This window comes from Lytechinus pictus, chromosome 14, assembly GCF_037042905.1.
Source record: "Lytechinus pictus isolate F3 Inbred chromosome 14, Lp3.0, whole genome shotgun sequence".
Lineage (NCBI taxonomy): Eukaryota > Metazoa > Echinodermata > Echinoidea > Temnopleuroida > Toxopneustidae > Lytechinus > Lytechinus pictus.
In genome coordinates, this window is record NC_087258.1 from 1,166,380 (window position 1) to 1,180,905 (window position 14,526).

Here is a 14,526-nt window from a genome sequence, read left to right on the forward strand (position 1 = left end):
TTATTTCATGATCCTCACTCTATTACCTTCATATCTCTGGAAAAGTAAGAATTTGAGGACCTGTCTGGTTCTCGTAATACCTCCAGTGGCGGATCCAGGGGGTGGCGCAGGGGGCGCCCCCCCCCCTAATATTTGAGCGGCGCTCAAAAAAAATAAAAGAAAGAAAAGGCGCTGCTTGAAAAAATAAAAATAAAAGAAAGAAAAGAAAAGGCGCCGCTTAAAAAAAATATACACTGATATAATATTAGCAACAGTAAGGAAAGACTATCCCCCAGCAAAGCACAATCATATCATCTTCCTTATCTTTTCTTTTAACTACCCTTTTCCCAACAACTTCGCCGGTTAAAAATAATCAGCAGTGCGCTGCCTGCATATAACTGGCGCCAATCAAGGATAATCAGCGCCACCTAAATCTAAATCGGCACCAGATGAAAATAATTGGCGCCATCTGGTTATAAATCGGCGCCGGTACAGAAAAATCGACGCTGCCTGAGTTCTTAACCGGCGCCGATCAAGGATAATCAGCGCCACCTAAATCTAAATCGGGGCCGGACAAGAATAATCAGCGCCATCTGGTTATAAATCGGCGCTGCCAGAGTCTTAACCGGCGCCGATCAAGAATAATCAGCTCCACCTAAATCTAAATCGGCGCCGGGCAAGAATAAACGGCGCCATCTAATTATAAATCGGCGCCGGTAAAGAAAAGTCGGCTCTGCCTGAGTTCGTAACCGGCGCCGATCAAGGATAATCAGCGCCACCTATATCTAAATCGGGGCTGGTCAAAAATAATCAGCGCCATTTGGTTATAAATCGGCGCTGCCTGAGTCTTAACCGGCGCCGATCAATAATAATCAGCTCCACCTAAATCTAAATCGGCGCCGGACAAGAATAATCAGCACCACCTGGTTCGAAATGGGCGCCAGTCAAGAATAATCGGCACCTCCTGGTTCTAAATCGGCGCCAGTCAATTATGAATTGCCGCTGCCTGAATCTTACGTGACGTCGGTAAAAACAATCAGCACTACTTGTTCTAAATCGGCGCCGGTCAAGAATAATCAGCGTCCCCTGGTTCCAATAAATAGGCGCCGGTAGAATAATGAAGAAGGGCCTATAGCCAACCAAATCTAGATCGGCGCCGGTCAAGAATGATCAGCGGCACCTGGTTATACATTTTATTGTTGAATGGTCATAACAAAGCTTATCGCATGCCCTTACAGAGTGGACTGGGGCGGGGCAGTTGCCCACAGAATGACAGATGTCATGAAATCTTTAATTTATTTTAAAAATCCCAGAATCATACAAAAGCGTAGAGCAAATCCTTTAATTTTGATCTATTTTCCAATGCTTTAATAAAAAGAAGGTCAGTCACTTTTCTTCTTTACACATTCCACATTGTGCCACCTCTATGGCCTTTAGTTTAAGACAGCTACTATAGTGTTTTATGAAGATGATTCGATATTTTAGCCCAAAACTTTGCTAAAACCCGTTGCTAGTACCGTGAGTGTATAATTACGCAACCAGTCGTATATTGAGATTGAGCTACACAACTCGTTCTTTATTTAAAATCGTGCTTAAATTATCCGCTTCTCAGATTGGAATATAAAAATTTTCAGCTCGCGCTCGCATCATTTCTGTAGCAAAACCCCATACTTTTCATGATTAAATAGGTAGATAGAATGTCCCTTTTTCAGGACTAAACGTCAAAAGAACTCCCGCTTCGATTTGCAATAATCTTTTGCTGGATATAATCTTGTTCTTTATTACAAACGTCCATTAAACTGTCATTTCTTTCAGATCGAAATATCAAAATTTTAAGCTCGCGCTTCGCGCTCGCATCTATTGTTTTTTTAGATACCCATCTTAATAATTGGTACCAAAAATGCATAGAATATCAAGCTTTCTGGTCAGAATATAAAGAAATTTCAGCTCGCCCTCGGCACTCGCATTATCTGTGTAGTGAGATATTTTATCCTCCTCATGAGTTACTACAAACAGTCCTAAACAGGCACCTTTTTCCTGTTTTCAGGTCAGTATACTAAAAAATTTCAGCTCGCGCTTCGCGCTCGCATTAATTTGTTGGTGAGATATGTGTTTCTATCTCATGAGTCATATAAATATATATATATATATATGTATGCAAATGTGTATGTGTGTTTGTGTGAGTTTGTTTGTTTTGTGTGATATCGAGCGCCTTTGGAAAGTTGATTCATGATTTTGCCCCCCAAATCTTAAAAAAAGGATCGACGCCCCTGTGTGTGTATATATATATACATATAGTAAAAAAAAACTTGTATCTCTATTAATATACAAAAGTATTGGCCTCATCGCAATAAAAGGGTTAATACACGAGACTTTGAAATCGCACATAACATGCATAATTAGTTACTTTTGCTTGTTTCTTTCTTTAATAGGTTTTTCAATCTCTCTATATATATGTTTTAGAAAGATTATATGTTTAAATTGATGTATATTTCTGTTATAATGAGATATGTTTAAGTGGACTTCAGGGAATGGTCGTACGCAGCAAGGGGGAAGGGGGGCACATTCGCGATCTGCTGTTGTGAAAAACATTTTTTTTTCTGCGTGTGGTCATGCAAAATGGCATGACTGGAAATCCTACATTTTGAAAAGAGCATTTGACAAGGTCAGACTTTAACAATTTTTCAACATTTTCTTTTATGGCGCCGGTGAAGTGCAAAAATATGTGCGCCGCTCGGCAGTGCGCCCCCCCCCCCCCCCCTTCGCCAAAAGCTGGATCCGCCTATGACCTCGATCACCACCGTCGTGTGATCCTTCACGAAAGCTACCATTGGCCTTTCGTAACTGATCGCGACAAATTTTGAACAAATGAATTTTTTTCAACGGCCAATTCGATGACCACGACTGATCTGATCGGATACGATCTGATACGATCACTGCGATTACTTCATGATTGATTAAGACCGCCGTTTGAATCATGGAACAAATCATGGGAGCTATACGTATGACACAAAAGTTAGCTTTGTGTTACTCAGACCCGTTACGGGATCGGAGTGGGGATGTCATCATACAGGAGGGTGCATATAGAATAGGAGTGAAGTGTATATTATCTGCCCTTGGCCCCCCCCCCCCCACCCACTTTAAAAATCATTGTGCTGCATATTGATAATAATAAGACAAGTAATGAATAATAGTGATAATAATAGTAATAACCATGATAATGGTAATAATGTTAATAATAATAAATAATTATAATCATACTTAGCTCCTTTCTAATTGTATTTAAGAGAACGCTAAATTTCAATTCTATTCTTATATTAATTTATTTCAGTTATAGTTCATGTGTATATTCAGGCCTGATTTTTTTTTCTTTATTTTAGCTTCTAATCCAGGGACTTGTCCCGCTTCAAGTGGTGGCTTTGGTACATGCTCTGAAGATTGCTCCAGTGATGCGGACTGTGCCTCCACTACTCAAAAGTGTTGCTCGAACGGATGTGGTCACCAGTGTATGACTGCAATTCAAGGTAATTTATTTCATGATCCTCACTCTATTACCTTCATATCTCTGGAAAAGTAATGTTTGGAGTATATTTGAATGTAACTTTAACATGTTTAAATTCATGTATATAGAGAGTATCGCAAAAAAATGTCACACTCACAGATCACGTAATAATCAATTCAGGTTTTATACAAAATAAGTAATAATAACAATATTCAGAACATTAATTTCAAAAGGCGTTAGGCGTTTACTACTGGCGTTTCTAGAGGCGCATTATCTTATGTTTATGGATTATACTTCGAAATGAGATGGGGGGTTAAGAAACATAGTCAAAAACTGATGTGCTCATCCGATTGACCGATCCACAACTAGTTTTGAGAAGGGTCTTGAACTGACTGACGGATTAGGGATTATGCAAGTGAGAGTGTAGCTTACTCCAAAAAAGAGGGGGCTACTGAAGAAAAATTGCGGTCACCAATATTTTTGTAGAGGTTGAAGGTCGGGGAGACGTATTTTTTCCCACTTACGATAAGGGCTATATAACATAAATTGTATCATATATGGTGTATTGAGTCAGACTACGCAGCATGATTTTTCATGAACAGAATATATTATATCATAATCTGGGATAAATAATTATCTAGTCAAAATTAATGACACTCAAAATGATTGTAAAATAATGGGTCACAGCACATGCGCGTGTTTGTGGTGAGGGGAAAATTTAAAACGACAATGTCACTTATAAGAAGAAAAAAAACTAAAAACATAGACATGAACAAGAACACGTCAATCTATCTAATCGCTGGTTTGTTTTTTCTTTCTCGTAACATCTGTTTCGATCAATTTCTGAAAGGCACGCTTTTATTCAATAACAAAAAAAAAGTAAGAAAATTCCGAGAGAAAGAAAATGATGTTCATCATGCATGATTATAAAGACAATGATTAGTCCATATTACCATTATCATGATCACCTTGTTTTCCCTCCTTTCTCATCATGATCATACTTATCAAATGATTCATCAGACATTATGTTGTTTGAAGGTTTGCATGGTGGCATGTACAATCGCAGATGTAGTATACGGTACACCATGTGGAGTGTTATAGAAACAATGGATAGAAGAAGAAAAGAAATGGATAGGCGAGAAAGTGGAAATTTGAGAGTAGAGTAATCTTACTTGAATGTAGTCCTGAAAAAGACTGTAAACCAGAAGAGATTGATGAGTTGAAAACAGCTTGAGTAGTAGGATGGATGAAGACGGACAGTCAACCTGCCCGAAACGTCGAGTCTCTCTACTGCTTCTACTCATCATCTCTACTCGCCGACTCAAGCCAGCATCTCCTCATCCATCCTACTACTCAGTGGCGGACCGTGACCCGGAGGAGACAAAGCATTGGGGGGGGGGGGCACAGCATTGTTCACAAACAATACAGTGCCCCTCCAATGCTTTGTCTCCTCCGGGTCACGGTCCGCTACTGCTACTACTCAAGCTGTTTTCAACTCATCAATCTCTTCTGGTTTACAGTCCTTTTCAGGACTACATTCAAGAAAGATTACTCTACTCTCAAATTTCCACTTTCTCCCCTATCCATTTCTTTTCTTCTTCTATCCATTGTTTCTATAACACTCCACATGGTGTACCGTATACCACATCTGCGATTAGACATTATGATGTTCAACCGTAAATTACTTGGGGATAATAACATAGACCATCCCTCCCCCTTAAATATTGGGAGAGGATATCCCCCACCCCTACTTTTCCAGTAAACAGGTACAGGAACGTGATCTTATGATTATTTTTAATGATCGCCCCTCCCCCCCCCCCCCCCTTCGAAATCTGTCATTGCGTCTGTAATGCAATGGCGGATCCGATCCGTGCCCCGTTTTGAGAGCCACTCTCGAAATTGTTAATGTAAATGTGCCGTTTTACAAAAGTGTGCCACCCCCCCCCCCCCCCCCCTTGAAATGGAGGACCTTGTTTTCTTGCTTTTCAGATTTTCATCGGGGAAAATTCCCCACCCCTTTGGAAAATCCTAGATCCTAGTAATTTAAAACAAACTTTGATGTCAAAATCAAGTAACCAACATGTTGTTCATCTCATTTATTTTTTTTGTTTTGAAGTTCACGATGTATTCTGTCCCGCGGAGGTTTCAAACTCCACCGTTAATTGTAGCAGCGATGGTGATTGTGCGACCAACCAGAAGTGTTGCGACAATGGAACTAATAATGTGTGCGCAAACTCCACAGGTAAGACTTCTTCTTCTTCTCGTTGTTTCGTTTGGCTGGCGACCAGGCAAGGAATTATTATCTCTGAGCTTTTTCCTTTGAAAGGATGAATTGCTATTTTCTCCACCATTTTTTCTGTTCTATTTTATTTTTCTTTCCTCCCCCCCCCCCTCTTTTTCTTTTCTTTTCTGTTCTTTCTTTTTTTTTCTTCTTTTTCTTTTCTTTTTCTTTTCCTCTTTTGATTTCTTTTTTTTTCTGTTTTCTTTTCTTTTCTTTTTTCTTGTTCTTGTCTTATCTTATTCTTTTTTTCCCTATTTTCTCTTTTTATATATTTTTTTTCTTTTTGTCTTTCCTTTTTTCTTCTTTTTCAATTTTTTTCCTTTACCCCGTTTTTCCGTTTTTGCTTCCTTTTATTTTAGTTTTGATTGCAATTAAGATTTCTTTTCAGTACCTCTCTTCTGTTACATTGTGCTACAGCACAAGAGAAAGTAAAAAAATGAACTGGATTTGGGACCTGAATGAAAGGGAGTGAAAAATGCTTAAAGAAAGCTAAGGCGTAGTCTAACAGATTTGAGGTTTGGGGGCATGACCCCCCCCCCCCCCCCCCCCCGCTAAAACAAGAGCGAGAGAAAATGAATGAAAAGTAAATGAAAATGAAACATCATTGTAAAAATCTATCACAACATTAGCTTTCGTATTTTAAAAAATCAGAAAGAGAAAATAAGCGAAAGTTACAGGAAAGTGATTCATATTATAAAAATCCATAATTAGCTTTCGTAAAAAAAGACATCACAACTTTGACTCGCTCGTGACTTTTTAGAATTAACCCTCTTTGCCCCCCTAAAAATATTTGGCTCATTACGCCACTGACCCGCAGTAGAAAAACTTTGAAAATAAATGTGGCTAAATTTTTTTTTTGACCAATTGGAAATTCGTTTTACTCACATTATAAACATTTTGTCATAAAGCATTACATATCACATATACAATTGCACAAAATTAAATGAAAAAGCGACAAATACAAGGAAAATTCCCCATAAACATAATATTTAGGAAACGTTGAGTGCGACAGTTCAGTGACCGAAGTCGTTTACCTGAACGCATGCAAACTTAATAGGAGAAGAGTGGGCGTCATTAAATGGTATGGAAAAGCGAATTCAATAGATGAACTGATTAATTACAGAAAGAAAATCTTATCTATGCATAATATTCCTTTTATTTGCAGATGAGAAGCCGGGAAGTTGCCCAGCAAATGAGGAAGGTGGTGTTGGGATCTGTATCCATGATTGTGATGGCGATGCAGGGTGTGATGGTAATAAGAAATGCTGTTCCAATGGATGCGGGGATGTGTGCAGGGCGCCAGGTAAATCAACTTCAGCCATTCAGCCATATCTGTCCATCTCTTGCAGTCGCGCCTCTTTTCAGTGACTTTCCTGTATTCGGTCAAAAATTGCCCTAGAATTGAGCCCTTTCTCAGTTTTTTTTTACATTTAGAAGTCTACTACGGACTGTACCAAACTAATTGGGCGAATAAACGAAAGTTTTCGAAAACCCCAAGCTAGCTGGTCATTACCCGCCGTGCACCTTCGTGCGAGTGGGTTCCTCCGGGTTGCTCCGGCCATTCTTGCTCTGCTTTTAAAATTCAAACACTGATAGAATGGCGAACTTTGTGTCTCTTGTACGAGCTGTGGATATAAATGTTTTGTGAAAAGTAAGCGAAAATTTTTAATGTCATAACTTTCTTATTGCAACCGATTTTGATGAAGTCTTCAGCGTTATGCTTGTTAGATTTTTCCTAATCGATTCTAATCAATATTTTTCTGGGGTGGGCTTGACCTTTAAATACATTTTCTTTTTCTCAGTAAAACCGGGCAGTTGTCCTCAATTTGGTGACTTCGGGATATGTGTCCAAGACTGTGAGGAGGATTTCGATTGCCCGGATGCCAAGAGATGTTGTGGCACCGGATGCGGTAAAGTGTGCGCCAACCCAGGTAAATTCATATCATGTATTATATAGTTTTACTTATCTGAATACACGTATCTGTATACAGATCAGTCTGTGTGTGTCCCAATAGGCCAAAAGTTAGTAGGAACGGGCGTAGAGGGCAGCAACACCAGCAGTATTATAAGTTTCACGCGCCTAATTGCAACAGCAAGGCAAAGATATTGATTCAACCCAACTCATTACCATAATTCGTAATCTGATACAACTGACATAAGTGTATGCGAATTGATTAGCCATCTAACAATGATACTAGGAAGGACAGAGTTCTTTTTCATAAATTAGAAAGAAATAGGCCTTTCACCTATTGGAACTATTGACTGCCAGAAGATATCGGGCTATTTATTGTTTCAGGTGATGAATTTGATCCCTCAGGAGAATTATGTCTTCAAAAATGCAGATTTATTTTAAAAAGAAAACGGTCCAGGTACCATTTTCTGGTCAGGTATGGAATGTCAGATATATATCCTAGCCGCTCGTAGTAAACATTCGACCCTCCACCTATGCATCCTTAGTTGTTGTTTTTTTAACAGTGCCAGTTGTGAATGGGAAATGTTTTACTGGCGTGAAACCTAGAGCAACATTGCAGTGTTAACGCCCTCTACGTTCGTGTGCAGACACGGATTCAGACTCTAATGATCCGATAACAAAATTTATCTGAATCAGTGATTTTTATAGTGAAACAATTAAGTTTTTCATTCAATAGCAAATAACTATACATTCTGCTTTATGTATTAATAGATTTAATGAGCTTGAATCTGTGGTTTCAAGCAATCTGCTTGTGATTATATTTTTTCTTCCCTTAATCTTGAAAGCTGGAATTTGGTTTTGATCATTTTTGTTTTGAATGAAGATTTTGGAATGTTAGGTACATTTTTTCGTGATTCATGCCCAAAACAGCAATCATTTTTTATGATAAATGTATAACCCGGATGAACATGGGTGTCGACCATAGAGGATTGGGGGTGGCCTATGTTATCAACCCCCCCCCCCCTTACAAATAATAATTGACTGTCAAACAACATAATATTTATAATGAATCATAATGATAATGATGATAAGGAGTGAGTAAAAGACGATCATGATCATTTTTCTCCTCTTTATACCATATCTGGTCTGATTTATTACATATCGAATCCACATAAAAATCCGTAAGCTATTACAATATCTCTTTTTTTCAAATGAAAAAAAAACTGTATACAATACTGTATACACACCGTATACAATAATTTCAGGTACAGACAAGGGGAAAAATACAGATTGTTTAAATTCGGTGACAACGATGAATTAAAAAGGAAGAACAATGCTCCGTGGACCCTTTTCCGTGACCGTGCAACTCAATATCTATCTCTTTATTTGTTTTGCTTTTATTTATTTCTACCTCTATACAACAATAAAGACAATAAACTTTTTAAAAATATTATGTGTCGCATCGTTATTTCTTATATGTATAATTCTATAAATAGAAAAAAAGTGCGCAGTTAATAAATTATCTTATATCATTGATATTTTCTGTCTTTGTAACTAAGTTAAATATGGCAAAGTGAGGTGAAAACACAATACAACAGATGTTATGTATAACTATTTCTACAGTATTCCAAAATGGTTTAACTGAATCACAAAAGAAAAATACATGCATTAAATCTCCTTTTTGGTCAAAATAATAACAAAACATCAGACTCTTTAAATTTACATTTAAACTGTTTGGATGGAACTGGCAAAATATTGACATAATCTCTATTGGACCAATAGATTGCATTAAATTTATATTAGACCTTCAGTAAAACTTCTGTTGGATTTCCAATAGACTATATAGGCCAATATATATATTTTTGTGTGCCAAAAGAATTGTCCAGTGATGTCTATTTGGGTCCAATAGCCTGCTGGACTTCGATATGTGTTGCTATGTACGACTCATTATTTTATTTCATGCTTTGTTTTCTCCCTTTTTCGTAACCTGTATACAGAATAAAGTTCAAGTTCATGACCTAGATTTGTCGAGCACCAAAGAATCCCTTACTTGGACTGTCTGACCTGAAACCTCTCTCCTTTCATCCTTTAATGGAAGACCAACCAACTTTCACGAATCATTGTTTTATTTTCTGTTATTAAACTGGAGTTATCGACTCATTTTCTTGCAACTTAAATGTGAATTAGATTTACCGCCCTTTCAAACGGTTAAAAAATCGTGATTTGAATGATGATTCCAGTGAAAAATAAAGCTAATGACGAATTTTAGCACGTGTGAAACGAAACTAGAACATGATTAGAATCACGAACGCCTGCAATCATCATTACAATGATGATTCAAGATTCACGTGTGAAAAGGCCCTAAGTTTTGTTGAAATAAATCATTAGCGATTTTGAAACTGTTCCTCTGTAACGGAAATTGATGAAATTGTTTATTTGTATAATTGTATAATTCGATGTCAAGCTATCGCAAACATTCTATTGACTGAGAGTTTGAATTATTTATCAATGATTGTGCAGGATGTCAGTCTAATAGACCAGTTCGTAGTTACTTTATGGACAATTTTGTTCAAATGACCGTTCATTTCTTTCATTAAGATAGGCAGATTTCAAAGCAAGATATTACGTAAGCTTGCCTTACATAGCAGGATGAAGAAATTGACTAGAATAGCACATCAATGAACACTCTATGAAGGATTTGTTGCATTTCTACTTTGAATGCATATTAGAGGATGTTGTACAATGTACTTGGCAAACTGTGAAATATACCAGTCATTCGTGGACGCATTGTTTTTTTGTGGATGTGAATGAAAAACACAATTCAAAAGAATATATGAATATTCAAGACATCAAAGTTGGTGCTTATCTCATTAGATTTTAAATCACCATGTCACTTATAGTACAAATGACCTTCCCCTGATCATGCGCAGAATATTCTGATCATGCGCAGAGTGGAACTACGAACTGGCTTATTATAAGTGGTACGTAGACAACTATTTCATGTATTAGAAATTTTATATTGCTCAATAGATGGTTAATGTCATATTAATTCAAATTGGTGAACTTTCTTATACCTGTATAAGCCTTCGGGATTTCTTAAATTAAAATCAACAAAATGTAGCTGAAAGTCATTTTTCTCTCATTTAGAATAGCAATAAAAAATGAATGCAGAGCTGAATGAAGTGTGTCGTTTACACTAGCCCCAGTGACTTTTCCATTTATCGATGGCTTCTAATATTTTACTGTTTTTTTTTTCATTTGAACAAAAAGGTTTTGTAAATTTTGATTTACATTGATTTTGTATTTTCTATGTATAATTTTGCATTATGTTGGGGGGTTTTATCATAATTATGATTCAATCGTCTCATGTGTAGAAATAGTGATTAAAACAAGCAGAAATCTATTATCATTTACCTTTCTGTATTTATTTCCAATGGTCAGTCTGTGTTCTTAGTGTCAAATTACTTCCTGGTTATGACTCGGTGCCATTCACATGTGTATATATCATGTATACGTAAACGGTGAAAAGGCACGAGCGTTGTGATACGAGATTTTGCTTGAGGTGAATGAAAGATGCTCTATCCAATGATGCAGTAGCCAAGTCTTCTCATCCTCCTTCTTTTTCTCCTCTTTTTTTATCTTCTTCTCCTCCTCCTTCTTCTTCTTCTTCTTATACTTCTTCTATTTCTTCTTCTTCTTCTTCCTCTTCCTCATCTTCCTTTATTGTTTTATGTTTTGTGAGGGTGTTCCTACAGGGTTTATTGTCTTGAAAGTGGCGATTTGACTATTGGCTAGGCAGTTGAAGTATGCATGGTGCAAGTTTTGTTCATAGTCTTAGTTTACTTCGAAGTTTTTTTTCTTCCAAAGGAGAAGAGCAACAGAGGATTTTTCCTTTGTCGTAGACCCTTTTTTTTTTGGGGGGGGGGGTCATGCACCAAAGCCCCCATCTTTATAACACTGATGTAGGATTAGGTGTAATGAACAACCTTCATTTGAATTTGAATTTTTTGATAGATTTCATTCACTTGACATGACTTTTTTGTTTTATACCGCATACAATAATAACTTAAATAATCATGATATCTTACATACAAAACTAATATTTGATAATATTTAAAACGATGTTTATCACATAATACGATTTTTAAAGATTTCCTATTAATGGGGGGGAAAATCTAAAGTAAAATAGCGTATTAAATATTGACAGTATGACATCAATATGACAAAACATTTATATATATGCTTATGATCAGAAATTAGCTTTAAAGCTATCATATCTTTGAAAATTAAAAAGGTAAAAATAAAACGTTCGCAATTTATTGTAACATTTGATGAGAACTGGATCATTTCTGAATTAGGGTAACTAGTTTGTGCCGTGTGCGGGCAGTATTGCTATTTTACTTACTGATAACATGGACCTTCTTAGGGCGTCACGCGCGTAAAACATTCCCCATAGACTTGTGTGTTAAAATGGCACTTAAGAAAAATTCATAAAAAATAAATGTGAAATTAGAGGGTCGAATGTTTACTACTTTTGGATAGGATATATATCTGACATTCCATATCTGACCAGAGAAGGGTATCGTAGCCAGCTCATTTTCAAAATAAATCGCCATTTATGAAGATATCTATGATGGGATCAAATTTATCAACTGAAACAGTAAAATAGCCCCAATTCTTCCGCCAGTCAAAAAATAGTTCCAAATCATTGATATATCTTCCCAATTTGGGCAAAGGAAGTTCAGTAGTTACCATTTCTAGAATCAGTGTTAGATTTTGAATCATATTCATACACTTTTGTCAATCAGCAATATCAAATTGAAAAAATTCGAATGCGTTGGGTCGAACGAATATCTTTAGCCTTCCTGATGTAAATAGGCTCGTGGCACCTTAGTAGGGTCCATGCTGATAATATTGACTATGGAATTGTCAAGGCCAAGGGCGACAACCGGTTCTGAAAAGGGTGGGGAGCATTATATGGGCGATAAAACGAAGTGTCCGAGATCGCGAATCAAGCGAGGGGGTAGCTGTGTCCCCTCCCGCGACAACAGCGGCATAATGACCCCAAACGTTTGAGAGGGAAAATTTGGTGGAGCAAAGATTCCAATGATGATGATTATGATGATCGATGGTGGTGATGATGAGGAGGAGGATTATGATAGTGATGGTGATGATGATGTTAATTATGATGATGGTTGTGATGATGATGATGACGGTTGTAATGATGGTGATTATGATGATGATGGTGATGATGATGATGACGATGATGGTGATGATGATGATGGTGATGATGATGTAAATGACAGTTGTAATGATGGTGATTATGATGACGATGATGGTGATGATGACGATGATGGTGATGATGACGATGATGGTGATTATGATGATGATGATGGTGATTATGATGATGGTGATGGTGATTATGATGATGAATGATGGTGATGATGGTGATGATGATGATGGTGATGATGTTGATGATGGTGATGATGACGATGATGATGGTTGTGATGATGGTGGTGAAGATTATAGTGGTGGTGGGAGGAATGTGGTAATGGCAGCTTTTTATAAAATTTGCACTATACGCCATTTCTGCCCCCAAAAGTTTAGACTCGTAAAGCCACCATCCCCACCCCCTCCTCCACTAAAGACAACAACAAATATATCCTTCACAGAGAACATTTGTGTCAGTCATCCGCACCCCCTCCCCCTCCTCTTCTCATTATCCCTATCTCAACCTATCCTCACACTTTTCCTCATTCACTATATGACTTGTACCCCCCCCCCCATCCTCGCAATCCACATTCTCTATTAATTCCCTTTTCTCTCCCCCCCCCCCTCTACTTTCAATGTCTTACAAAACAGAAATGTCACTCCAAGCCAACGTTTAATTCTTTACCATTTATTTTCAAGTTCCAAAAGAAACGACAACAAAAAATCTCTAGTTTTACATGCACATGAATAAAGATAGAATGAAATTTCCAGACCGGACGTTATAGTATAACTGTGTATATATCGTGCATGAACAGACATTCCGCACTGCACAACACACAATAAATTCACTCTCTTTTACAACAAATAGGTCAGAAAAAATGGAGAGAGAAAAAAAACCTCAGTGCACTGCCTACAAGTGTGTGATTATAATACAAAGGTGCTCCATAAGTATTCACAGAAAAATCACTGGTATCATAAAGGCCATAATTTCTATCCAAGATCTTTATACACCAGGGTACAGCTTCAAGACTACGCCATCTTTACCTCCATGGTTTCTCCCTACCATGGAAACATTCATTTTGATTGGCTGCGGAGCCATGTTACCATGGTACTAACCATGACTGTAAAGTTACCATAATCATATTCCTTAATATGAGACAGGGCTCTGGATATGGCAGTTATGAGGTATTCTTTAATGATTATGGACATCTTGAGATATTTCATCATTTACAGGGTCTATTATACAAAGGAATATAAATATGCATTGTCATGGTTACAGCTTATTCAGAGTCATGATGTAGGTTACAATATTAAATCAACAAAACAGCACATTGCAATAGGGAAATACTTCAATTTCAATGCTTCATATGGTACTATGAAATCAATTTCACCTTCAAATCAAATTCACATATTGGCCTTTCAAAAAACTAAAAGGGGTAAAATGTCACATAAAGTCAGACGTAATTACCAAAAAAAAATATGAAATTTGAAAATAGGATCTAATAAAGCAGTAAGGGTCCACATAGCAGAATATGACCAATGCAAATACATGTGTGGTATACCTCATGCAACTCAACATAAGTAACACACATTCATTGCTACTCCACTCATTGCAAAACGGTTCCTAAGTCTATTTTTAAA

At 37.2% G+C, this 14,526-nt stretch overlaps 1 protein-coding gene across 2 annotated transcripts in view; it reads left to right on the forward strand.

Annotated features, from left to right (window-relative positions):
• Positions 1-11,077, forward strand: part of LOC129276801 (WAP four-disulfide core domain protein 3-like) — a 77,707-nt gene extending 66,630 nt beyond the window's left edge. For both annotated transcript variants that reach the window (XM_064109631.1, XM_064109630.1), the window contains exons 4-8: positions 3,360-3,503; positions 5,598-5,723; positions 6,928-7,065; positions 7,565-7,693; positions 9,672-11,077. In XM_064109631.1, coding sequence (XP_063965701.1) covers positions 3,360-3,503; positions 5,598-5,723; positions 6,928-7,065; positions 7,565-7,693; positions 9,672-9,676 — 542 coding nt within the window. In that variant the 3' untranslated portion in view covers positions 9,677-11,077. The remainder of the gene's footprint in view (positions 1-3,359; positions 3,504-5,597; positions 5,724-6,927; positions 7,066-7,564; positions 7,694-9,671) is intronic.
• Positions 11,078-14,526: the final 3,449 nt, after the last annotated feature.